General features: G+C 44.7%; 2 protein-coding genes and 1 pseudogene across 25 annotated transcripts; 2 read left to right on the top strand and 1 right to left on the bottom strand.

Annotated features, from left to right (window-relative positions):
- Positions 1-237: 237 nt before the first annotated feature.
- C8H9orf43 (chromosome 8 C9orf43 homolog) lies at positions 238-18,102 on the bottom strand. Of its 23 annotated transcripts, none has more exons than XR_015132188.1 (15): positions 17,848-18,043; positions 17,031-17,136; positions 13,765-13,917; positions 13,514-13,661; positions 11,302-11,353; positions 9,574-9,665; positions 7,498-7,564; positions 6,235-6,365; positions 5,404-5,554; positions 4,944-5,282; positions 4,601-4,659; positions 4,303-4,363; positions 2,124-2,203; positions 823-889; positions 238-608 (listed from the first exon to the last, which is right to left on the bottom strand). XR_015132188.1 is itself a non-coding variant. In XM_086316077.1 (15 exons), the coding sequence occupies exons 3-15, from the start codon at positions 13,913-13,915 to the stop codon at positions 400-402; spliced, it is 1,356 nt and encodes a 451-aa protein (XP_086172203.1). In that variant the 5' UTR covers positions 13,916-13,964; positions 17,031-17,136; positions 17,848-18,048; the 3' UTR covers positions 238-399. The 23 variants fall into 23 exon arrangements, 21 of the variants coding, with proteins under 21 accessions (XP_086172203.1, XP_086172204.1, XP_086172201.1 ...); XM_086316077.1 differs by having other exon boundaries at positions 4,276-4,363; positions 4,944-5,004; positions 13,765-13,964; positions 17,848-18,048; XM_086316078.1 differs by having other exon boundaries at positions 4,944-5,004; positions 13,765-13,964; positions 17,848-18,048.
- Positions 18,080-20,731, top strand: POLE3 (DNA polymerase epsilon 3, accessory subunit). The gene is made up of 4 exons (XM_086316111.1): positions 18,080-18,228; positions 18,329-18,414; positions 18,752-18,870; positions 19,155-20,731. Exons 1-4 carry the CDS (start codon positions 18,163-18,165, stop codon positions 19,325-19,327), a joined length of 444 nt encoding a protein of 147 aa, XP_086172237.1. The 5' UTR covers positions 18,080-18,162; the 3' UTR covers positions 19,328-20,731.
- A 740-nt stretch (positions 20,732-21,471) lies between these two features.
- LOC147367839 (small ribosomal subunit protein eS21 pseudogene) lies at positions 21,472-22,295 on the top strand (annotated as a pseudogene). Its single transcript, XR_015132190.1, has one exon. The product of XR_015132190.1 is annotated as a small ribosomal subunit protein eS21 pseudogene (transcript).
- The last annotated feature ends 529 nt before the right edge of the window (positions 22,296-22,824 follow it).

Here is a 22,824-nt window from a genome sequence, read left to right as displayed (position 1 = left end):
GCAGATGTTATCCTCAAGACAAACCATTTCCAGAGAATAAAAGGAAAAGCAACACGTTAGGGGTTTCCACAGCCCAAATTCATCTTCCTATAACTAGAAACCTTTCAGCGTTTCAGCGAGGAGATAAAAGTGACCCAGAAACAGAGAAACGTGTCTATTGATAAGCAGCGGCTGTGTTTAATCATTAAAATTACCCTGGGCCCTAAAGGGAGAGAAACAATCCAAGTTAGAAAGGGCTTTTTCTCTCTCTCATTTATTTCAGAAGCAAGTAGAAGCAAATGAAGAAAACAGAATCCCTAAGGTCAGACCCTGGCAAGGGCTCCAGGGAGTCGAAGTCCCCGCTCCTTCCTGCTCTCATGTCCAAGGCCGCTGTGCTTGGGAGCCCGAGCATCCTTCTGCCTACACCTCGGACACTTCACTCTGTGCCCCAGAGGGGTGGGTCTCCTCGTCCTCTTCATCTGTGGCCTGAAGAATCCTCAGCAGTTTGAGCTCCGGGTTCCAGGTAATGCTAGAAGCACTCTTTGGGGACCTCATTTGGTCTTCCAGCAAAATCTCCATCTGAGTCTTGATGTCCTTCTTAGTGTATTCTATTTGGGATAATTTGGGACCTAAAAAAAGACCCAGCCATCAACTGCACCTGTAGCCTTCTCCCAGTTAACCATGAAAAATGGAAGACAGAAAAGGAAGGGCTGGGGAGTCTGGAGGACTCTTCTGATGTATGAGGGTTGTGCCCTCCAGGGACGTGAACCATCCTGATCAACAGGGTTCTGCTCCCCCTGTCCTCAAGACACTTTCTAAGGTTCCTCCACCCTAGGCTCTTACTCTTCTTACTGCGGGAGGAGTCCAGGGATTTCTTAGCAACGTTTGTCTGTGGTCTCTCTGTGGAATCCTGAAATTCAAAAGTGTAAAGAAACTTGAGTCAGGATTTAGGAAACAAAGGGTTTTTCTAAATGATGCTTTCCTTGGAGAAATTAACGTCTAAGACAGGACAAAATGCCACCATCTGACACTGAAGAGAGAAGCTGTATCACGGGTTCTTCTGCCTTGCAGGCTGACCACGTGAAGCCAGAATGCAGTTTTCCCCAGTCCCAGCAGTTAACTAAGGGTAAACTGCCTCCAAAGGCGTGTGTGTGTATTAGTCACTCCGTCATGTCCCACTGTTTGCAATCCCATGGACTGTAGCCCGCCAGGCTTCTCTGTCCATAGGATTCTCCAGGCAGGAATACTAGAGTGGGATCCTCCAAGGGATCTTTCCAACCCAGGTATCAAACCTGGGCAGCTGCCAGCAATTCTTCCCATTCCTATAAGCACATGCTGTTCTTACCATTATGCTGCTGCTGCTAAGTTGCTTCAGTCGTGTCCTACTCTGTGCGACCCCATAGACGGCAGCCCACCAGGCTCCGCCGTCCCGGGGATTCTTCAGGCAAGAACACTGGAGTGGGTTGCCATTTCCTTCTCCAATGCTTGAAAGTGAAAAGTGATCATCATGAGACAGAGTCAATTTCCTCTCCTCTCGAATCTGAACTGGACTTGGATTTTTTTTTTTAACAAATAAAATGTGGCAGAAGTGACATGGTTCCAGTTCCAGGCCCATCCCTAGGAAAGTGCCTTCCTGAGATTACTTCTTGGCTGTCAAGAAACCCAGACTATACATGTGGAGAGGCCTCATAAAAGAGAACTAAAGACAATTTGGCCAAGAGCCCCAGCCCAGCCTCCAGCTGAATGCAGCTGCATGAGTGACCTTAGGCAAGACCAGAAAATTATCCAATCAACCCACAGAATCATGAGAAATAACAAACCACTGTGGTCCCACTTTGGGTGGTTTGTTATACAATAATAGACAACTAAGGGCTTCCCGGGTGGCCCTAGTGGCAAAGAACCTTCCTGCCACTGCAGGAGGCCTAAGAGACGTGGATTCAATCCCTGTCTGGGTCGGGAAGATCCCCTGGAGCAAGGCATGGGAACCCACTCCAGTACTGTTGCCTGGAGAATCCCCATGGACAGAGGAGCCTGGCAGGCTACAATCCACAGCGTCATGGAGTCGGACACGACCGAAGTGTCAGCATGCACACCACAGCCAACTGAAATAGGGCCCTAGCAGGATGTCCCTCATACACTCTCACCTGTTTCAAGGTGGGGCCTTCTGTCTTCATCTGCTGCTGCTGCTTTTTGTTGCTTTCCTGACCTCGTAGAGTTTTGCGACCTAGCGACCACAAGATCAATTCAAGTCTCTTATTGGTATTCCACATCCCATTGCTGGGCTTCTAGTTGACCCCTAGTCTACAGGTGACTCCCCAGCCAGGACCTTAGAGGCAGGTCAAAGGGAATGAGGCCCTCTTAAGTTCTATTCGTGATTCTGTTCGCCTGGGACTGTGACCACATCTATCATAGAATTAGTGAGTAAGGTAAACTGTGTGTTAAAAGATCCAGGATTCCTCAGAAAAACCTAAGGGGCAAGCACCTGTATGTCAGTATAGCAAAAGAACTCCTAGGTCTATCTGTTCAGTTTATGAATCCTGTTCTTACTTTCTTGTGCCATCCCTAAGTTACCTCTATTGACTTATGAAAATGAACATCCTCCCACCCCCCAATTTCTAGATCTATGACTCTTTTGTGTCAGATCTTTCCCCCAACTAGTCACGAAATCCACTAGTTCTTTCCCTTCTGTTTCTCTTCCTTTAAATGTGCAATTCTTCCAAGCTACCACCAGCGGTATGAGGCTAAAAGGGACAGGCAAACAAGGAAGTCCCTTGCTCCACAGTTGTGCTGGCTCCCTGTTAGCACTGATTCACACCTTAGTTACACTCTGGGGCATTCTGAAAACCACCCAGGCCTGGACCCAACACCGTACACTCCGATTTTAATAGGTCTAGGGTGCAACACGGGTGTTAGGGTTTTGAAAGCTCCTCAGTTGATCTCAGGGTGCTGTCAAAGCAGATCACCACTGCCCACCACTGAGGATAAAGATCAAACATCTCAGCAGGCCATGTTGTCAGCCTGATCCACCTCTCTCCCTTAAATACCCAACCCCACAGCCACAGCAGACTGCTCAGTGCTCCCTGCAGCTACGCTCCTCCAAGACACGTTCACCCAACCCATCCCTGGTCCAGGAATTCTCTTCTGTATCCGGGAAACTCTCACAAATATCCAGGATCCAGTGCAAAAATCACCTCTTCCACGAGGCCTTTCTCAACTCAGAGAGGACAAGCCACTGCTCTAACCATATAATTCAAAAGGGAGCCCTAGTCACCCAAGCAAAGCTGCTCCTACTGGAGGCACCAGGAAGAGGAACAAGGCACCAGAATGAAACTCAGGGGAGCTGTCATCGCCCTGGATATCGAACTAACCTTGAACAAGCGCCTCCGCGCTGGGCCCAGCCCCAGTGCTGTCTACCTCCCGTGTGAAGGTCAGGAGGCTTCTTCGATCTCCAGGTTAGAAGATACTTTTAGTATCAGAGAGCAGGATGAGTTGGGAGATAAACCAAGAAAAGCATCCTTCTCAGAAAACACCTCACCCTCGCTTTCCCAGTGCTCCAGGGTTGGAGGGTGAATTCTGACGATTAAACAGTTAGTTCCACATCACAGACAGTGATGTCCAGTCTATTTAGGGCAGAAGAATCTGCCGCAGTTTAGGGGGATTCTTTATCCTTGCTTCTCATTCTGCACTCAAACTGAGAAACGTCAGAGGGACCGGGGTAAGTATATCCTTCAGCTCAGACCATGATAAGAACTCCAAAAGAGGGAGTCTCTTATCTGTGGCATGAACACTAGAGGAAAGGGACTACCGGTCAAGAACTAGCCCCCTGCCTCCTGGACAGGGCTGAACCATGAAAGACTCCTGAGACTTCAACATGTGGCTGAGAAGTGGCTGACTCTGCTTCCTTAGAACTCTCCTGGGGCTTTCATGAGGGGCCCCGGCTCTTCCCTGTCTCACGGGCCAGTGGGCCCTTGAGGCTCTTCTCTTCAATAACCCGGGCTAACTCTTCATCCTCAAACCGCTTCCTTTTCTAAAGTAGGACCTGAGGAGTAAGTGATTCTGACTCATGCTCATGGCCGTCTCTCAAATCCCCATGTGAAGCAGACGTCTGGCCCAGCTCACTTGCTGAGCAAATATTTGAAGGAAGGCTGGTACATGGTAGACCAGCCAAACCGACCTCCAAGGAGCATTCAAGTGCCTGACAGACATGGATCCTCAAATGCCAAACGTGTTCAGCTTCTCCTGTCCTCAGCTAGGTCCTGGGATTCTGTCGCTCCCAAACCCATACATTCTCCTTACCACAGTGTGGGTCACAAACCACGGCACCTGAATGTTTGTGCGAGGTGTTGTGGCTCCCTGGTTCACTCTTGCATCTCCTTTTAGCCTCCTGAAACCCACATGAGGAGGAGGTGAATTAGGACTTTTGAAAGTGAAGAAATCTCTTCCAAAAGGGTTGAAAAGAAGGCTGTTAGTATAACCACACAGGAACTTTGTATCTACAACCAGCAAACAGGGAGAATCCCATCCCTTGTATAACCCCTTCCTGTTCCAGGCTGCACCCACTCGCTCCAACCCCAAGTGGAAGCGTCCAGGCGTCCCGAGCGTCCCTTTGCTGTCACTCTACCTGTTTCCTAGTGGCTGTCTTCACCTTCCTCTGTTGCTGCTGCTGCTGCTTCCTATGACCTGGTGACCAGATAGCCAGCTCAGCCCTCTTCTCCGGGACAGCTCCCACCCTCCCCCTGGGCCGCCTGCTGTGTAGTGAGGCTCCCGGTAGTGAGGCTCTCTCCCCGCTGGTCAGGACCAAGCTGGGAGGGGGTGCTTTTTGAAACTGCAGTCTCCTAAGGTCTACAAGTGACCCTGTATGACTGTGGCTGCAAACGTCACTGAGTTGGGACCAAGATCAAATGTAAGAAATGTGGGCAGAGGGGGGATGGTACCTGGAGACCTAGCAGCATCAGAAAACCTACCATCTGTTTTCAGGTTAGAATAGTGTTTCTTCAAATGTTCAGGATATCGCAATGCTGGTTTCTAGAGCAAAAAAAAAAAAAAAGGAAGAAGAAGAGAAAAGAAAAAAAGCTCTACTGTAGGTCTTTCTCTTTCCCAAAATGTATCCCCAAATGCCTTTATCCATGGAGTCAATGAGCACTTTTTTGAGAAGCCCAGTGTGTGCAATATTATACCAGGAGCTCGGGAGAGGGGAAAGGTGTGGGAAGCCAAGTGCAGAAGAAATAGAGAACGCTGCTCTCCTCCAACCTCTCCCTGTACATCCACTTTCACCCACACACAGCCCAGTCCTTCTGTGGCACCTGGATCCAGAGTGGAAGAATAGAAGAGAAAGAAATTAGAAAGCTAAGTCCTCCAGACTTGAGGGCAGGTGAGTTTGGACTTGCACCCAGACATCTTCCTCTGAGGGTCCCTAGCTCTTACTTGTAGGGTGAGGCGGTGTACAGATAGATACATCTTAGCAGAAATGGCACTGTCAGGTCGGCTCTTTTCCAAGGGAGATTTCTTTTTCATCATGGCCAACTGTGTCTGCATCTCTGGATAAAGTATGGTTTTCCCTTTATCCAGCAAGAGGCTGAAGGGGACAGACACAGAGACAGTCAGCAATAGCTTTTCTTGGCTGCGGAGAAAGAGAAGAAAAGGGCCCTATATTTGCAGACATGTCCACCCTGGGCCTTAAAAGGCATGTACCAACAGATGCTCATTCAGTAGCGGCTTCCAGATGCAACTATGGCCATAATGGCTGAGTGGATTAAGTTTACTATATGTCGGGCTCATGTGCTTTACACCACTGAATCCTTACCACACCCCAAGGGCAGGTTTATGATCTTCACTTTGCAAATGAGGAAAATGAAGATTAATAAGGCTAAATAAATTGCGGAAATTCACGAAGGCAATGAATTTCAATATAAAATTCAAAGGTGGTCTTGCTCCAAACCACAGATCCATTCCGTCTTCCGCTTAACCCACAACTCACCTATAAAAAGAACAGTGTGTCTACCCCCCAGTGAAGGTTTAAATGACAGAATATAGGTAGTGTGCTAATTATTAAGCACAGGGCCTGGCAGGTGGTAAGTACTTAAATGGTGGTGATTATCGTCATCATTGCCTATGCCTAAGTCCACAAGTTCAGGGACCAAGTAGGGGGATGGTTTTCTTCCCTCCCTCCCCAGAAAGAGCACACTGCTTAGACGTTTCTTAGCTTCTAGAGAAAAGAGGATGCTCTGGTTCTCCCACAGCTTACAGGACACTCACTCCTTCAGCAGATCCTGAGGCAACACGTCAAACTGGTTCCATAGAGGTAAGGATTCTGAACTTAGTTGCTCATGCAAGTATGCTGGGGTGGGAGGCGGTATCATTATCCCTGGAAGTTCCAACTTGTGTTTCTGGAAGAGGAACAATAGAAAGAACTCCCTGTAGCACTCTCTTCGATGCCACATTGTCCCACCACCGCTCCAGCCTCCCAACACAACGCTGGCGTGGGAAACTCCTTGTTTCCAGACCTACTCCAGCGTCCTCGCCCCCTCTACACGACAACCTGCCACATCTTTACCAATCTGGCTCTTCAACCATATTGTTGAAATCAGATCACACAGGGATTGATGGACTTGTTTCATTATTTCCTCCAAAAGGCTCCGAACAAATATTTATTGGCCAACTATGTGCCAGGCAGAGGGCTAGGGCTAGGAATTCAGCAACGAACAAAATGGGCCAAGATACTCTTCTCCTGGATGTAGCAAACTTCCAGCTTTGTGACTTATCCAAGGCTACATTTACCCAATAATTGGTAGAAGTAGCATTAGAAGCACAGGTCCCTGGAGAAGGAAATGGCAACCCACTCTAGTATTCTTGCCTGGGAAATTCCATGGGCAGAGGAGCCCAGCAAGCTAACAGTCCATGAGGTCACAAAGAGTCAGACACGATTTAGTGACTAAACCAACCAACCACCAAAAAAAAAGCAGCACAGGCCCACTGTAACTTCTAGTCTGTTGAAATTCTATTCCCATCACACCAGGGCTTCCCTGGTGGTGCAGAGGTTAAAGCATCTGCCTGCAATGCAGGAGACCTGGGTTTGATCCCTGGGTTGGGAAGATCCCTTGGAGAAGGAAATGACAACCCACTCCAGTATTCTTCCTGGAAAATCCCATGGACAGAGGAGCCTGGTGGGCTACAGTCCATGGAATAGCAAAGAGTTGGACACGACTGAGTGACTTCACTTTTCACTTTCATCACACTGAAAACTAGTTTCTAATCAACCTAAAATTCCCTCCGAATGCCCAGCAGTTGCTCCTAACATCTCTTCAAGGTGTTCTTTTACCTTCCTACAGGGAGGAGGTAGGGAAAAGACCTAGTTCTTCATTTCTCTGCACAGAAAATGGTTTGGTTATTACACGCCTTCCTTAAGATGGGTTTTATTTTGCAGATGTTGTTCATTTAAAGAGAGAATGCGAGAAGGGGGCAAACAAAAATAAACTCTTACAGACGAAGATCAGGAAGGTTTGGCCACTTTAAACTTACCCCTGGAGATTTCTTTCTGTTCATATTCCCATCCTGGCTGCAAATAATATGCTTCTCCTCAGCTGGGCTTGAAATAAGAATAACCACAACTTATTCCCAGACATCTTAAGCAGAAGCATCAAGGATATTTATGAATGATGACCATGAAGATTTCCATCCTCCATTCAGTACTCAAAGATGGCTGGTTAGGAACTCAGAGGTACCTGCAGTTCAGAGGCTGCTAAAAACAAGAAACCCCCCTCACCTTGCCCTCACATCTAAATTAGGCTCCCCTCCATTCTCTCAAACAATTCAGTTATTTACTTTTATAGTATTAATCCAAATTAGTAATTATATACTTAGGTGCAGGGATGTTTATAATGTCTGAATCCTACCACCACCATAAGACTCCATGAGGATAGGGACAAAGTATTTAGTTTCTTGACTGAATTCCACTGCTTAGCCCAGAGGTGCTCAAATATTGTTTGCTCTGTCATCTTCCTTCTCCTTCTTACCTGGAATACAGATATGATGACTTAAACTCTATCAATCAACTTAGAGTTTGAAACCCCCATGAAGCACCTCAGAAGGTGGGAGCCATGGCCCAAAAAGCTATTAACAGAAGGTGTTCTGGTGTCTGATTACCTCATGGAGCTGAGATACAAGCCATGGACCACCTAACTCTGGGCTTCTTTTATATGAAAAGAAAGAAACCCTTAGAGGTCTTTTGTTTACACCATATATATTCACACACACACACACATACACACAACACACACACACATACATATAAAAGCATTCACAGGATGTTTTTAAAAGAAAATAAAGTCTCATCATCTCTAAACTGAAGATGGCAACCCACTCCAGTATTCTTACCTGGAAAATTCCATGGAGGCTACAGTCCATGGGGTTGCAAAGAGTCAGACATGAGTTAGCGACTTGAACAACATGTCTAAACAGTCACTCTAAAAGAATCTGAGAGCCTCAGCAGTCATGAAAGAAAAATCCGTTTCTTCCAACGATTGTCAAAGATTAGCAAATCTTTGGACCTTCACCAAGTGATATTTATCATAGCTGCTTTGTACACAAATTCTATATGCTATTCATTTTGTATCAATGCTCTAGTCCTTAGGCTTGAGACCAAAGATTTGGGTGCTTCACTGAAAACTTTTACTAGTTGCTGATGACTAACAATAAAAACTGATAGAAGGCATTTGTTTCTTACTAAACCTCACAAATACATTGGGCCCTATCTTGTATGCTATTTACAGACAAGTAGCCTGGAAAATCCCAAGGATGGAGGAGCCTGGTAGGCTGCAGTCCATGGGGTCGCTGAGGGTTGGACACGACTGAGCGACTTCCCTTTCACTTTTCACTTTCATGCACTGGAGAAGGAAATGGCAACCCACTCCAGTGTTCTTGCCTGGAGAATCCCAGGGACAGGGGAGCCTGGTGGGCTGCCATCTATGGGGTCGCACAGAGTCGGACACGACTGAAGTGACTTAGCAGTAGCAGCAGAATTTGATGTAGAAAAGTCCAAAGCATGAATCTCAAAGTGCACTAACAAGAATTCCAGGGCAGCATTTAGGGCTTCCCTGGTAGCTCAGTTGGTAAAGAATCCACTTGCAATGCAACCCTAACCCTAACCCTAACCCTAATGCAGGAGACCCTGGTTCAATTCCTGGGTCAGGAAGATCCGCTGGAGAAGCGATAGGCCACCCACTCCAGTATTCCTGGGCTTCCCTTGTAGTTCAGCTGGTAAAGAATCTGCCTGCAATGTGGGAGACCTGGCTTCGATCCCTGGGTTGGGAAGATCCCCTGGAGAAGGGAAAGGCTACCCACTCCAGTATTCTGGCCTGGAGAGTTCCATGGACTGTACAGTCCATGGGGTCACAAAGGGTCGGACATGAATGAGCAACTTTCACATCACTTCAAGAAGTAAATGCAAGAGGCCATGGCCTTCTGCTCTGCTTGACCTCCTCCTTCATGCAAATAGGTAGCTAAAAAGGAGTTCACAGAGAGAAGGCTGGCAGAAGACAGTAGGCATTTGTAGAACACAAGAGTTGAAGACTCCCAAGTTCTCAACATGATACTCACCTCACATGCTTCTCTGGGATCCAGATGACATCCATATTTCCTACATCTTGAGGACAAGGAAGCTTTGTCTCATTCAAATTCAGCACTGATAGCTAAGAGAAAAATATAAAACCTATGTATGGCTTAAAGGTACCACTCCTGATGGTATTCAGTACCAGGCTAAGGAATGAATCATCATGCTAACCAAAAAGGTATGGTGGTTCAGAAGATGATAAAAAAAAAAAAAAAGAATAAAATAAACATTTCTTATCCCAAAAATAGCTTCATAATATTCCTTCGAGAAACCAAGCTATCAGGAAAGGTACTCTGCAAGAATGAGCACTGATGAGTGAATGGTCTCCCCGGCCTCCCTGTGACATTAGGGCGGCATTTAGCAACTCGCAACCCCACCTCATAGGAGGACACCTTGGGGCTTACCCAAGGGAACACTACTTATTCTGCCCACTGCACTCCAAAAACTAAGATCCTCTGTAGATAAAACAATACAATCTGAGAGCAGGGAGAGAACCGAAAGAAGCAGAAGCAAGTTTTTCTCTTTTATAGCCTGTCTACAATTACAAGCATCTACATAAAAGTTAAAGTCATAATTTGTTTTTCACATTTTGCTATTTAGGACACTAGATTTATAAGGAAAGTTTATAAATCATCTAGTCTGTACCCCTAGCAGGATTCATGCAGGAAAAAAACTATTAAAAATAGGTTGTCCCCATGAAAAGAAACTGACCGACTTGGGGGAACAGAGGAGATATTTGGGGCACATGCATTTTGAATTTAGAACCATATGTATGTATTATCCTAGACAAACAATTAATTTAAAAACTAATTTAATCTAACACTCTCATTCTGAAGAGGCCAAAGAGGTAAGTGATTTGTTCACTCACCTATCCAAACCCATCTACCCTCCCTCGGTTCTTACACTCTCCACCACGTGACACTGAAAAGTGAAGGATCTCATAGGAAAAAATAAATGGCATCCGGGAGGACTGCAAAGAATAGCAAATCTCTACTGTGGACAAGCAGGAGGGTTTTTTCTTCTTAAAATATAGCTCTTTTCCTAACTAGCTGTGCTTTTGAAAAAATCACTTCCTATCTGGGCCTCAGTTTCCTCAACTGTAAGATAAATGAGACAGACCACAGAAATAGTTTTCAAACTGCAGTTGTAACTTATTCATAGGTCACAAAATCAATTTTGTGAATCACAGCCTACACTGTTTTAAAATGAAAGAGAAAAGGATAGAAACTTTCACAGTATAGTGTAACTTACAGTTAGGGTGAAGATTGTCCCATGGTATTTTATTGTAAAATGTATTTCTTACCATAAGTGATAGCTAAAAAAGTTTTAAAATCATGAGTATAGCCGATCTTGAGGCTCATTTTAGACCTGACATTCCAGCATTCTAATTTCCCTGTATTATGAGATGACAGTAGCTGAACATGCTGTATACAGGAGAGATAGAAAATTCTTAACTATGGAAAACTGCCACAAATAAATATCACTAGGTCTGGGATTTCTAGAAACAGTATAACATGTAAAAACATTAGCACAGAGTCTAGTAGTAAGGGCTACTAGACTAATAGTAAGGGCTAATAGTAAGGGCTCAGTAGTAGGTAGTTATCATCATCATTATTCGGATTACAGTCATCCTCAATGTTAAATAAAGGCAACATTTTATTCCCAGTAATAAAGAGAAAATGCTGAGGAAATACCTTTTTTAATCTGTGACTTACTTTGGGAGATCTATCAGCACGGTTCATTAAGTCTCTGTCAGGTAAATCCTTCCTAAAAAATGAGTTTCCAAACATGAAACAGAGTCACAAAAGACTTACTGGGATGATAAAGTTCGTGCTATGAGGAAAAGCTCCTACTTATCTACAGAAAACCTTGGACTTAATACCTACCAAATGAATGTCAGGTCTTATCATCTTCTTAAGTTTTGCTTGTTTGTTTTTCCTTGAACAACTTCTAGACATTGCACATTGCAAAACCTTCATAACTATTTGTTGCATCAAACTGAATTCCTAGCCTACGCCTTTCTCCAACTACAGTTACATAACCATCAGTAAAAAGTTATTCAGTAATTTTGATGGAGATGTTAAAAAACATGCTGCGCTGCGCTTAGTCGCTCAGTTGTGTCCAACCCTGTGACCCCACGGACTGTAGCCCACCAGGCTCCTCTGTCCATGGGGATTCTCCAGGCAACAACACTGGGGTGGACTGCCACGTCTGTCAGGGAATGTTTAACAGGAGGATTCCTACGTGCTGTTTCTCACAAGTCCTTTGTTTCTTTTCAAGCGGAGCAGAATGCTCCTCCCAGGAACCGGGGTCATTGTGTGAGACAGGCTTGAGTCTCCTTTAGTAAACATTCTCTTTACGACAAAACTGCTTAGTCTCGATCCCCTTTCTTGAGATATGGATGGCCTTCTGACCTTGTGGCAATTATTAATCCCTTGTTCCCTTGGTAACGGTTGTTATACGCTTGGTTTTCTGATCTTTATCATTGACAAAAGAAACTTCTTATACTATCGCCTATATATACACACAGAAAAATCATTAAAGCACCTTTGCTCCATCAGAGCTTGGGTCTTTCTTTCTCTCTCTCTCTCTCTCTCTCCGGCTGATTTCTTGGAGCACAGAGACCTGTCTTGCTCACTCTTCTGCCGGGCCTCTAAGACTCTCTCGAGAAGGCGCCCTGTGCCTTCACCCCATCTCGAGAGGGCGCCCCTTGCCTTCGTGAGTGATGCAAGTCCTGTGTCAAGGACTTTATTGGTTTTCTGCGTAAACCAGGGAGTATCAGCCTCTTTCTCTCTCTCACTTTGTTATTGCCGCCTCCAGACTGCCAGGTCCCGGTCCATTAAAGGACCCCAACACACATCCTCCTCCAGGGGATCTCCCCAACCCCAAGATTGATCCCAGGTCTCCCTCACTGCAGGTAGATTCCTTACCATCTGAGCTACCAGGGAAGCCAATAAACAAAATGTGGGGCTTCCCTGGTGGCTCAGTGGTAAAGAATCCACTTGCCAGTACAGGAGACCCAGATTCAATCTCTGATCCGGGAAGATTCCACATGCCAAGGAGCAACTAAGCTCATGCACCACAACCATTGAGCCTGGGCTCTAGGGCCCAGGAGTCACAGCTAACGAAGCCCATGCGCCCTAGAGCCAGTACTCCACAACAAGGAAAACCACTGCAAAGAGAAGCTCGCATACCGCAACTAGAAAGCAGCCCCCAGTTGTCACAACTAGAGAAAAGCTCGTCCAGCAAAGAAGACCTAGCACAGCCAAATAAATCAATACATCATTTTTTAAATGTGGCACTGACATACAATGGAACATTTTTCAGCCTTAAAAAGGCATGAGGTTCATTCATGTGACAACATCAATGAAGCTGGAAAACATTATCCAAGGTGAAATAAGCTAAACACAAAAGAACAAATATTGTACAAGTCCACTTACATGAGGTACCTAGAACAGGCAAATGCATAGAGGCGAAAAGAAAAACAGAATAGAGATCACCAGGGAGTAGAGGGAAGAGGGAAAGGAGAGTTATTGTTTAACCAACTCCTACAAGACAAGCAAGAATACTTTGTTTCCCACACTGCCTACTCATTACTCCTTTAAGGGAACTGCTAAAGGATTTGTTTGTCTTGTTTGGTGGTGGGTTGGGGTGGGGGGCTGGGGTGGGTGGTTGTTTGTTGGTGTTTTTTTGGCTATCCCACGTGGTTTCCCACGTGGTTTGTGGAATCTTAATTCCCTGACCAGGGATTGAACCCCAGGCCACAGCAGTGAAAGTGCCAAGTTCCACCCCCTGGGCCTCCAGGGCATTTCTCATTAATGCTTTGTTTTTAATCTGGCTTTCTCAAAGTTCAGTACATAGGCAAAGAAAGTTAACCCAAAATTTTGAGGTATTAAGCCGTTTAAGGAAGATTCCATGATTATTTACCTGCCTTCAAACTTGGAGTCAAACTTTGAACTCAATAGTGAGTGAGCCTTTGTGAAGGTAAATCCTGGTAAGTGACACCGACAAATAACTCTCTTGGCCGGGAAGCAGGAATCTGCGATGTTTACAATGGTAAGCACTGGGAGCTTGTCTGAAAGACCAGACCAGAAGAAAACATACAACATGGCATGAGGGAGCCAAATAGAAACAATTCAAGGATCTTGTAAGGGAGGACACAGGGCTGGCTAATTCACCTTCAGCATCCAGAAAAGATTTGGAGGAGGAGTCCAGAAGTCGAGGGTGGCCCCTCTCAATCCGGCGGATAGTTGCCCAGCATTGTGGATGCTGACAGACAGCCAGGTCACAGGTAGTTTCATCCCACTGGCTTTTATCTGGCAAATCCATATCTACATATGGTTTAGGACAAAAGCCAGTCTTGCAGCTTTCTAGCCCTCTGGAGAAACCACCACCATATAATTAGGGAATATTACGACCCCATGGATTGTGGTAGGCAACAATCCATGGGGTCGCAAAGAGTCAGACATGACTGAGCGACTTCACTTTCACATACATTAGCTAGTCCAGATATTAATTTGGACTCAAAGCATAAAATGTTTTTATTGAATCATATTGATAAACAGTGGTTACAGGATAGTTAAGAATGGGGTACCATGAAAGTATGAAAATCTCAGCATGGAATAGAGTGACAAGAATTTGGATTCAGACTGACTTCAGAAGGCCTCCCAATTGACCATTTAATTAATAGCTGAGTGACCTGAGATTTAACCAATCTGAGCTTCAGTTTCCTTAGCTGCAAAATGAGGAAAAGCCTATTTCACAGATCAGATCAGATCAGATCAGTCGCTCAGTCGTGTCCGACTCTTTGCGACCTCATGAATCGCAGCACGCCAGGCCTCCCTGTCCATCACCAACTCCTGGAGTTCACCCAGACTCATGTCCATCGAGTCAGTGATGCCATCCAGCCATCTCATCCTCTGTCGTCCCCTTCTCCTTCCTGCCCCCAATCTCTCCCAGCATCAGAGTCTTTTCCAATGAGTCAACTCTTCACATGAGGTGGCCAAAGTACTGGAATTTCAGCTTTAGCATCATTCGCTCCAAAGAAATCCCAGGGCTGATCAGGGTCACTACAATTAGTTAATGGATATTAACAGGTCTGGCAAACAGTTCAAGATAATTATTAACATCCTTTCCTTTCCCCTTTCATTAACCATTAGGGATAGGATGCCCCAATCTCCAAAAAGCCTTATCAAATTATAACCAACGTACATAGGACCTGAATATCCACAAATAATTGTATACACAGGGGCTTCTGGAACCAATTCCCTGTGGGTAACATATCACAGGACAGATAAGTCACAGAAGTGCTTTAGATGGCTCAAAACTTTAGAAGAGATGCTTCATTTTTCAATATGGTCCATTTTTCAATATGCTCCAGTTCTCATACAGGCAGCTAAAATACCCACCAGAAATGAATGGGTTTGCTGAAACAGCAAGTCAGTCGACTCAGAAGTTGGATCAGAAGCCACTAGCTTTTTATTTACTGGCTCTATGGTCTTTGGCAAGTGAATTCACCTCTCTCAGCCTGTTTCCTCTTATAAAGTAGGAAAAGGGAAATCCCTAAGTAGGATTGCAGAAGCATTAAATGAAGTAATGTGCTTTTATGTATGATATATAACAGGTACTCAATAAATGTTATCTTTCTCCCTCTAGAAATGTTTTAGGCAATCACTACCACCAGATCCTTAATAACTTTTTTTAAGGAGAGTGTCCATTTCTTCTTTCTTTTACTCAAAACAATTATTTGACTATCAAATACGTGAGGGGACCTGTTATGAGCACTGAGAACAATAATGAACCAAATAAGTCTCTGTTCTAAACAGCTTATAATTTAAACCAAAGATAACAAACTAGTAGCCTGGAATTGCACCTGACCAGTGGCCACAGGACTGGAAAAGGTCAGTTTTCATTCCAATCCCAAAGAAAGGCAATGCCAAAGAATGTTCAAACTACCGCACAATTGCACTCATCTCACACGCTAGTAAAGTAATGCTCAAAATTCTCCAATCCAGGCTTCAGCAATACGTGAACCGTGAACTTCCTGATGTTCAAGCTGGTTTTAGAAAAGGCAGAGGAACCAGAGATCAAATTGCCAACATCCACTGGATCATGGAAAAAGCAAGAGAGTTCCAGAAAAACATCTATTTCTGCTTTATTGACTATGCTAAAGCCTTTGACTGTGAGGATCACAATAAACTGTGGAAAATTCTGAAAGAGATGGGAATACCAGACCACCTGATCTGCCTCTTGAGAAATTTGTATGCAGGTCAGGAAGCAACACTTAGAACTGGACATGGAACAATAGACTGGTTCCAAATAGGAAAAGGAGTTCATCAAGGCTGTGTATTGTCACCCTGTTTATTTAACTTATATGCAGAGTACATCATGAGAAACGCTGGACTGGAAGAAACACAAGCTGGAATCAAGATTGCCGGGAGAAATATCAATAACCTCAGATACGCAGATGACACCACCCTTATGGAAGAAATTGAAGAGGAACTCAAAAGCCTCTTGATGAAAGTGAAAGTGGAGAGTGAAAAAGTTGGCTTAAAGCTCAACATTCAGAAAACAAAGATCATAGCATCTGGTCCCATCACTTCATGGCAAATAGATGGGGAAACAGTGGAAACAGTGTCAGACTTCATTTTTGGGGACTCCAAAATCACTGCAGATGGTGACTGCAGCCATGAAATTAAAAACGCTTACTCCTTGGAAGAAAAGTTATGACTAACCTAGATAGCATATTGAAAAGTAAAGACATTACTTTGCCAACAAAGGTCCATCTAGTCAAGGCTGTGGTTTTTCCTGTGGTCATGTGTGGATGTGAGAGTTGGACTGTGAAGAAGGCTGAGCACGGAAGAATTGATGCTTTTGAACTGTGGTGTTGGAGAAGACTCTTGAGAGTCCCTTGGACTGCAAGGAGATCCAACCAGTCCATTCTGAAGGCGATCAGCCCTGGGATTTATTTCTTTGGAAGGCATGATGCTAAAGCTGAAACTCCAGTCCTTTGGCCACCTCATGCGAAGAGTTGACTCATTGGAAAAGACTCTGATGCTGGGAGGGATTGGCGGCAGGAGGAGAAGGGGACGACAGAGGATGAGATGGCTGGATGGCATCACTGACTTGGTGGACGTGAGTCTGGGTGAACTCTGGGAGTTGGTGATGGACAGGGAGGCCTGGCGTGCTGCGATTCATGAGGTCGCAAAGAGTCGGACATGACTGAGCAACTGAACTGAACTATGACTTGTTTTGTTTCACCTACACTTTGAACCATTACTTAAAAATGGAAATAGTCCATATAATGTCCAGATTTCCGGCTCCTCTTAAAGATCAAAATATCTGACAACACAGAGGCCCAATTCCAACCACACAGCACCTGGCTGGAGCTGAGCACTTCCTAACATCTTTAAACCAGGTGTATTCTATCCAAGTGGAGACTTACCCCACCAAACTCTATCATCTGTATCTGAAGCAGTTTCAGTTGCCATTTATCACCAATTTTGCTGCTCTTTTTCTTATAACAGAGAAATAGTTCTCTGTGCTCAACTCTGTAACACAAACAGGAAAACTAAAAGTGACCTGAAATAGCAAGTTTCAAGGGAAAAAAAAAGAAATAATTTCTGCTCAGTGAGCGTTGAGGACAATTTCTACATATGTAATAGAAAAATGATAGAACTTAAAAAGCCACTGCAAAACCATGAAAAATATTTTTGACTAGGAAAGATGCACGATGAACAATTCAATGAAACAAAAAACAAATACAACTGTAACAGGGTTTGTTTTTGAATGCTTATGTAACGTTACGTTACTCCTACAAACGGCTGGGTGTTGCCCTTTTGTTACCCAACCAGCCCGAATTGAGCCCAGAGGTCTAGTCATGCCTGTGTCGATGTTGCCAGCTTTAGTACCATGCTGGCAAAGTAGTTTGTATTAAAAAACTTTAGGTAACAGCTATCCTTAATACCATTATTACAAAGTTGAGAAGACTAAAAAGATTAGTGGGAGAATGCGGCAACAGATGGCCATGATTCCTCGAAACCAAAGCAGAAACCAAGTTATTAGCACGCCAAGGCCCACGGGAAGTCGCAGCTCCAGACGAGCTAAGCTGTGGGCCAGAGCCCAGCCTCTCGTCCGAAGGAGCCCCGCCCCGCCGGCTCAGTCCACGCCTCCCTCTCCCACGCTAGGCGCCCGGCCGCTCCGTCGCCAGGCAGCGGCGCAAAGCACTATGGGGAAGGAACGGAAGCCCCAGTGGGCCATACTTAATTTCTAGATGTGATGGAAGGGTGAAGCAGGGAAACGAGCCTGGGAAGGGATGCCAGGTGCCTGTGAGGCCGGACGGAAGGCCCTCGGGCCAAAACCATGGCAGCGTGGGAAGTTCAGACGCACCGGCCACTGGAGGCGGAGGCGGGGCTGCGGGAGGAAGGCGGTTCTGGCGCGCGGGGCACTGTGGGACACGTTGTAGGCAACGTGGGGTGGGACGGAAGCCTCGCTGGGTCAGACCGTGGCGACGCGGGAAGTCCGGACGCCGTGGCGGCCAGAAGCGGAGGTCGCAGGCACGGTCCCCGGCCGCGACCATGGCGGAGAGGCCCGAGGACTTAAACCTGCCCAATGCCGTCATCACCAGAATCATCAAGGAGGCGGTAAGCAGCTCCAGCTGGCGGCCGGACCGGGAGCGGACGAGCGGGCAGTGGGAAACAGGTGCTGGGCCGGTAGCTTTGCTCACCCTCGCTTTTCTCACAGCTCCCGGACGGTGTCAACATCTCCAAGGAGGCCCGGAGCGCCATCTCCCGCGCCGCCAGCGTCTTCGTGCTGTACGCCACATCCTGGTAAGGCGGGCAGACTTAGTCGAAGCTTAGCTGGGCTAAAGCCTAAGGAGGCGTAAAGAGAGCCACCTGATTCGGAGTTCGTAACCTGGACCCCGCAAACCCCGATAATTATGTTCTACCTCAATGGAGCGAGGTTCCGAGCCCTCGTTCTAGATCTTGAAACCTCTGAAACAAAATAAGACAATTACTTTAACCCTTTTGTATAGGGAAGGGTGGGACTCACCGTGTCACAAATATCCATGCAGGTTTTCCCGTTCCACCTTTGGGTGCTCCTTTTCCCACCCACACCATACGCGGCAAGAGCGCATCTGACAGCCCTTAATCTTTCTTCTTTCAGTGCCAACAACTTTGCGATGAAAGGGAAACGCAAGACACTGAATGCCAGCGATGTGCTGTCAGCCATGGAGGAGATGGAGTTTCAGCGGTTCGTAACCCCGTTAAAAGAAGCTCTGGAAGGTAACTGCGTTTTCGTCTTCTTGAACATCCAAGTCGATGTTCATCCTAAATGACCTGCTCATTTAGGCCCTGAGATTTTATCAACTTGAGTCTCTTTTTTACAAAGTCCAGTAGCAAGTATTGGATGCGACTCAAATGGCAGGCACCACCTCATTATCTGTTTGGTGATGCTGGGCAGATTATTTTTCCTTTTGTACCTCAGCTTTTCCAGTTACCCAGTTGATTTAGCTGCTGCTGTCTGTCTGGTTCAGCCTTGCTTCCTAACCTCCTCTTTATCCTTACAGCTTATAGGAGGGAGCAAAAAGGCAAGAAGGAAGCTTCAGAGCAAAAGAAGAAGGACAAAGACAAAAAAACAGATTCGGAAGAGCAGGACAAGAGCAGGGATGAGGACAATGATGAAGACGAGGAAAGGCTGGAGGAAGAAGAACAGAATGAAGAGGAGGAAGTGGACAACTGAGGAGAATGGGGAGATGCCCCTTGGAAGGAACCACGTGAAAACCTGGTACATGTTTGTGTGAAGCTTTTTCCGGCTGGGCAGAGTAGTCTTAGGCAGAAGAGCCTGAGAAGATTGAAATAAAAACTGAATTATCATCAGGATTATCATCAAAGCCAGTGCTTCCCAGACTCAGAGCATCTGAGTAGCAGAATCCTGTTTTGTTTAATCAGTCTCAAGGTTATAACTTTTTGGCAAGAGGGATTCTAAATGGCTAATTTAATTGGTCAGTTTGATCTCTTTTGTTTACATACACATATAGTTAGGCAATTGTTGACCCCCAGTTCCCTCCCTGCCCCCCAGAAAAGTAATGACAACTTCCATGCTGCCAACTGTGTCCCAAATCACAGAGGCAGTTAAAGCTCAGGAAAAATTGGGGTTTGATCACAGTCAACCTATTTGATTATACAGTATTTGGCAATACTAGCTTATTTCAAGTGATCAGAATGGCTTAGCTTTAGGAAACTACTAAAAAGGTTGACGAGAACAATGAAACCTGCTGTCTCTTCACTTGACAGTAACATGAATTGAATTTGGTTTTCTACAGACCCACTTGGCCTAGAGCCCTTCTATATTGCCTGTAGGCGTGTAACCTGCTTGGGAGGCTACCTTCTAGGCACATATTGTTTTTAAATCCGCAGAGTAGAATTAGTTAAGCAAGGTTGCCAATGTCTTACTCTTACAAAACAGATGGTTTAGTTTTAAATGCACCTCACTGCCTGCCACTGTACAGCTTCAGGATTTGTCATCACCTCCTGGAAGGTATAAAATTCCAGGTTTTTGTGTCCCGTAGTCCATCTTCCAGATTCGTGACTATGGCTTTTCGTTTTTCCAATTCATGACAAGTTCCGAACTTTATTTCTTTTAAGCACAACTTTCTCCCTCTGTGCTTCCCACCACCTGTCTCTGTCCTGCCTCTCCTCTGCTCCCCATTCCGACTTTCTCTGTCCCTCTTTTTTTAACTTCTGCCAACCCAGGAACTTGGATGACCTGCAGTACCCAGAGTATGGGTTCCTCTGATTCCCTAGTTCTAATCTCATGTCTTAAAACTGATTTTGTAAACCTCTTTGACCCATGAGGGAAATCTGATGGTGCTCAGGAATTTAATTCCTCCCCTAACCCATCCCCTTTAACTGCTTCTAAGTATCTCTGTTGACCTTTCCAGGTTTTCTTCTCTTTCCATTTGGTGCTCCAAGCACTTTTTTGTTGGTCTCTTTAAGTTGAGTGCTTGGAGATTGAAGGGTAGTGAAGTGTAGTTTGACACTGTTGATTTGTTAAATGAATACAGTGGAAAGTTTGTTGATAATTGAGTGAAGAATATTGAGAAAATTATAATGCTTTGTATAATAAAAAACATTATTGTTAAAAGTGATGACTCCTCTATCATCTGTCTTGTTGATAACAAGAGTGCTTTGGGGGAGGACCATGGACCATGTACTATATAGTTCTTGTGGTGTGAACTGGGCCAGATCCTTGTAAATACAGGCTCTTGCATCATCTTGGACCGCCAGCAGATGTTGGTGGTTAACAGGTAAGGGTGCTGCTCTTCAACCACAGTGAGAGCTTTCCATGGCTCTGCTGGGCACCCTATACATACTAGATGCAAACATTTATTGAATCCCTGCTATGTGTCTGGCAGTGTTCAAACTGCTATCAAGTATTAACTCTTAAACCCTATGAAGGACCTAACTGCTGTTAGCTCCATGATTTCAACTGTAACACCATATTACCTCTGATCTATATAGCTGTTTCAAAGCATTTTTCATACAAACACAACCCCAGTGGCTTTTCCTTCTCCACAGCAGAAACATCCCTTTTTTTTTTCCCCTGTTCTCACATTTATATTTGTATGAAAGACAAAGTTATTCAGTATATATTTGTTTCTTATTTCTCCCTTGCAATTTATATTGATGATATATCTCTAACAGTTAGCTATAATGTGACAGTATTACGTCTCTGGGAAAACAGCATACACTGAGTCCTTCATAGTTGGTTACTGTACAAGTTTTTTTATTTTTTTTAATACACTAAAGTGCAGTTTTTTCATCTCTAAATTGGCAGTATAATACCTATCTTGAAAGAATTTAAGATATAATAGAAGATTCTTAAACAGCGGCATATACACAATAAGGCCTTGTTTTTATCTTTTTCTCTTCTGTACACACGTTCATTTCCCTTTGAATTAACAGATTCCGAATTGGAAAGAAATCATTTTTGTAAGAAGCACTGAGATTCTTTGAAAGAATGAGTGAAACTAGGTGGGCTGGTGTCCGGGCAGGGGGTACAGCACAGGGCCCGAAACACTCACTCAACATGCAGAACGCCTGAAACTTCGTGGATCTGTATGTGCTGTGGAACCATATCATTGGCGCCAAGGACCATGCGTCCATCCAGATGAACGTGACTGAGGTTGACGAGGTGACAGGCAGGTTCAACAGCCAGCCAGTTTAAAACCTCTATCTGCAGGGCCATTCGCAGGATGGGCGAGTCAGATGACTCCATTCTCCAGCTGGCCAAGGCTGACGACATCTCAAAGAACTTCTGACTAGAGACGATCCGGGACATGGAATATCTGTTATAAATAAATAGTGAAAACCTTAAAAAAAAAAAAAGAATCGATGAAACTGATAATCTTGTCTAAGATAATTAGTTTTCTTTCATACTAGTAGACTAAGAAAAACGTAAAATCTGGATACATACACAACATAACATTTGTACTCTGTGATGAAATTAAAGACTAATCCCTGTAGCTTCTGATAGACATCAGAGGCACTGTCGTCAAGTATTTGTTTTTGGAGCAGAATTCAAACTAAATTTCAAGTTTCAGTTTGCTCATTCTATGTCAATATATTCATTTCTAATTATATAATTTAATTTTTAAAATTTAGGTAATATTGATTTCTAACAAATTTCATAAAAATAGTTTAGTGGGGTCTTGGTTTTGTTTGTTTTTATTTTTATTTAGTAAGTACGATATACATACAAAAAGTACAAATAAGAGTAGAGTTTTGTAAATTTTCACAAACAACACATTCATGAAACACACTGAGATCAATAAAACAACACGACCAGCACTCTAAAAAAGTCTTTGATTTCCCTTCTCATTATTCCCTATCTACCCAGTAGTAGTCACGATCCTGACTCCCAGCACAGATTGATTTTGCCTGGGTTTCTACTTCCTATAAACGAAATCATGCAATATGTTCTCTTGTGTCTGACTCCTTTTGTTCAACATTATATTTAAGATTTATATTGTTGCATTCACAGTACTTTTTAAGAGTACTGTTAAGAGTAACAGATTAAGGTAGAATTATATTTTAACGGCTGCAGGAAGTGGAAACAGGTCTGTCAGCCAAGAATAAGAGATAAAGGGGCTTCCCTGGTGGACCAGTGGTTAAGACTGAGCTCTCAAATCAGGGGGCACAGGTTTCATCTCTGGGGGGGAAATAAGATCCCACGTG

Source organism: Bos grunniens, chromosome 8 (assembly GCF_055505025.1).
Source record: "Bos grunniens cultivar Pamir isolate PY7600 chromosome 8, Bosgru_T2T1.0, whole genome shotgun sequence".
In the NCBI taxonomy this organism is placed as follows: domain Eukaryota; kingdom Metazoa; phylum Chordata; class Mammalia; order Artiodactyla; family Bovidae; genus Bos; species Bos grunniens.
This window is presented reverse-complemented; position numbering and strand designations above follow the sequence as displayed.

Bases quoted from the DNA above. Each gene is read 5' to 3' on its own strand.
- POLE3 (XM_086316111.1), top strand. From the start codon at position 18,163: ATGGCGGAGAGGCCCGAGGACTTAAACCTGCCCAATGCCGTCATCACC. The intron at 18,229-18,328 runs GTAAGCAGCTCC...CTTTTCTCACAG, and splicing joins CCAGAATCATCAAGGAGGCG to CTCCCGGACGGTGTCAACAT. The intron at 18,871-19,154 runs GTAACTGCGTTT...TTATCCTTACAG, and splicing joins GTTAAAAGAAGCTCTGGAAG to CTTATAGGAGGGAGCAAAAA.
- C8H9orf43 (XM_086316070.1), bottom strand. From the start codon at position 17,076: ATGGCAACTGAAACTGCTTCAGATACAGATGATAGAGTTTGGTGGG. The intron at 13,918-17,030 runs GTAAGTCTCCAC...AACCATATGTAG, and splicing joins AGATGATAGAGTTTGGTGGG to ATATGGATTTGCCAGATAAA. The intron at 890-2,123 runs GTGAGAGTGTAT...TTTGAATTTCAG, and splicing joins AAGGCCCCACCTTGAAACAG to GATTCCACAGAGAGACCACA.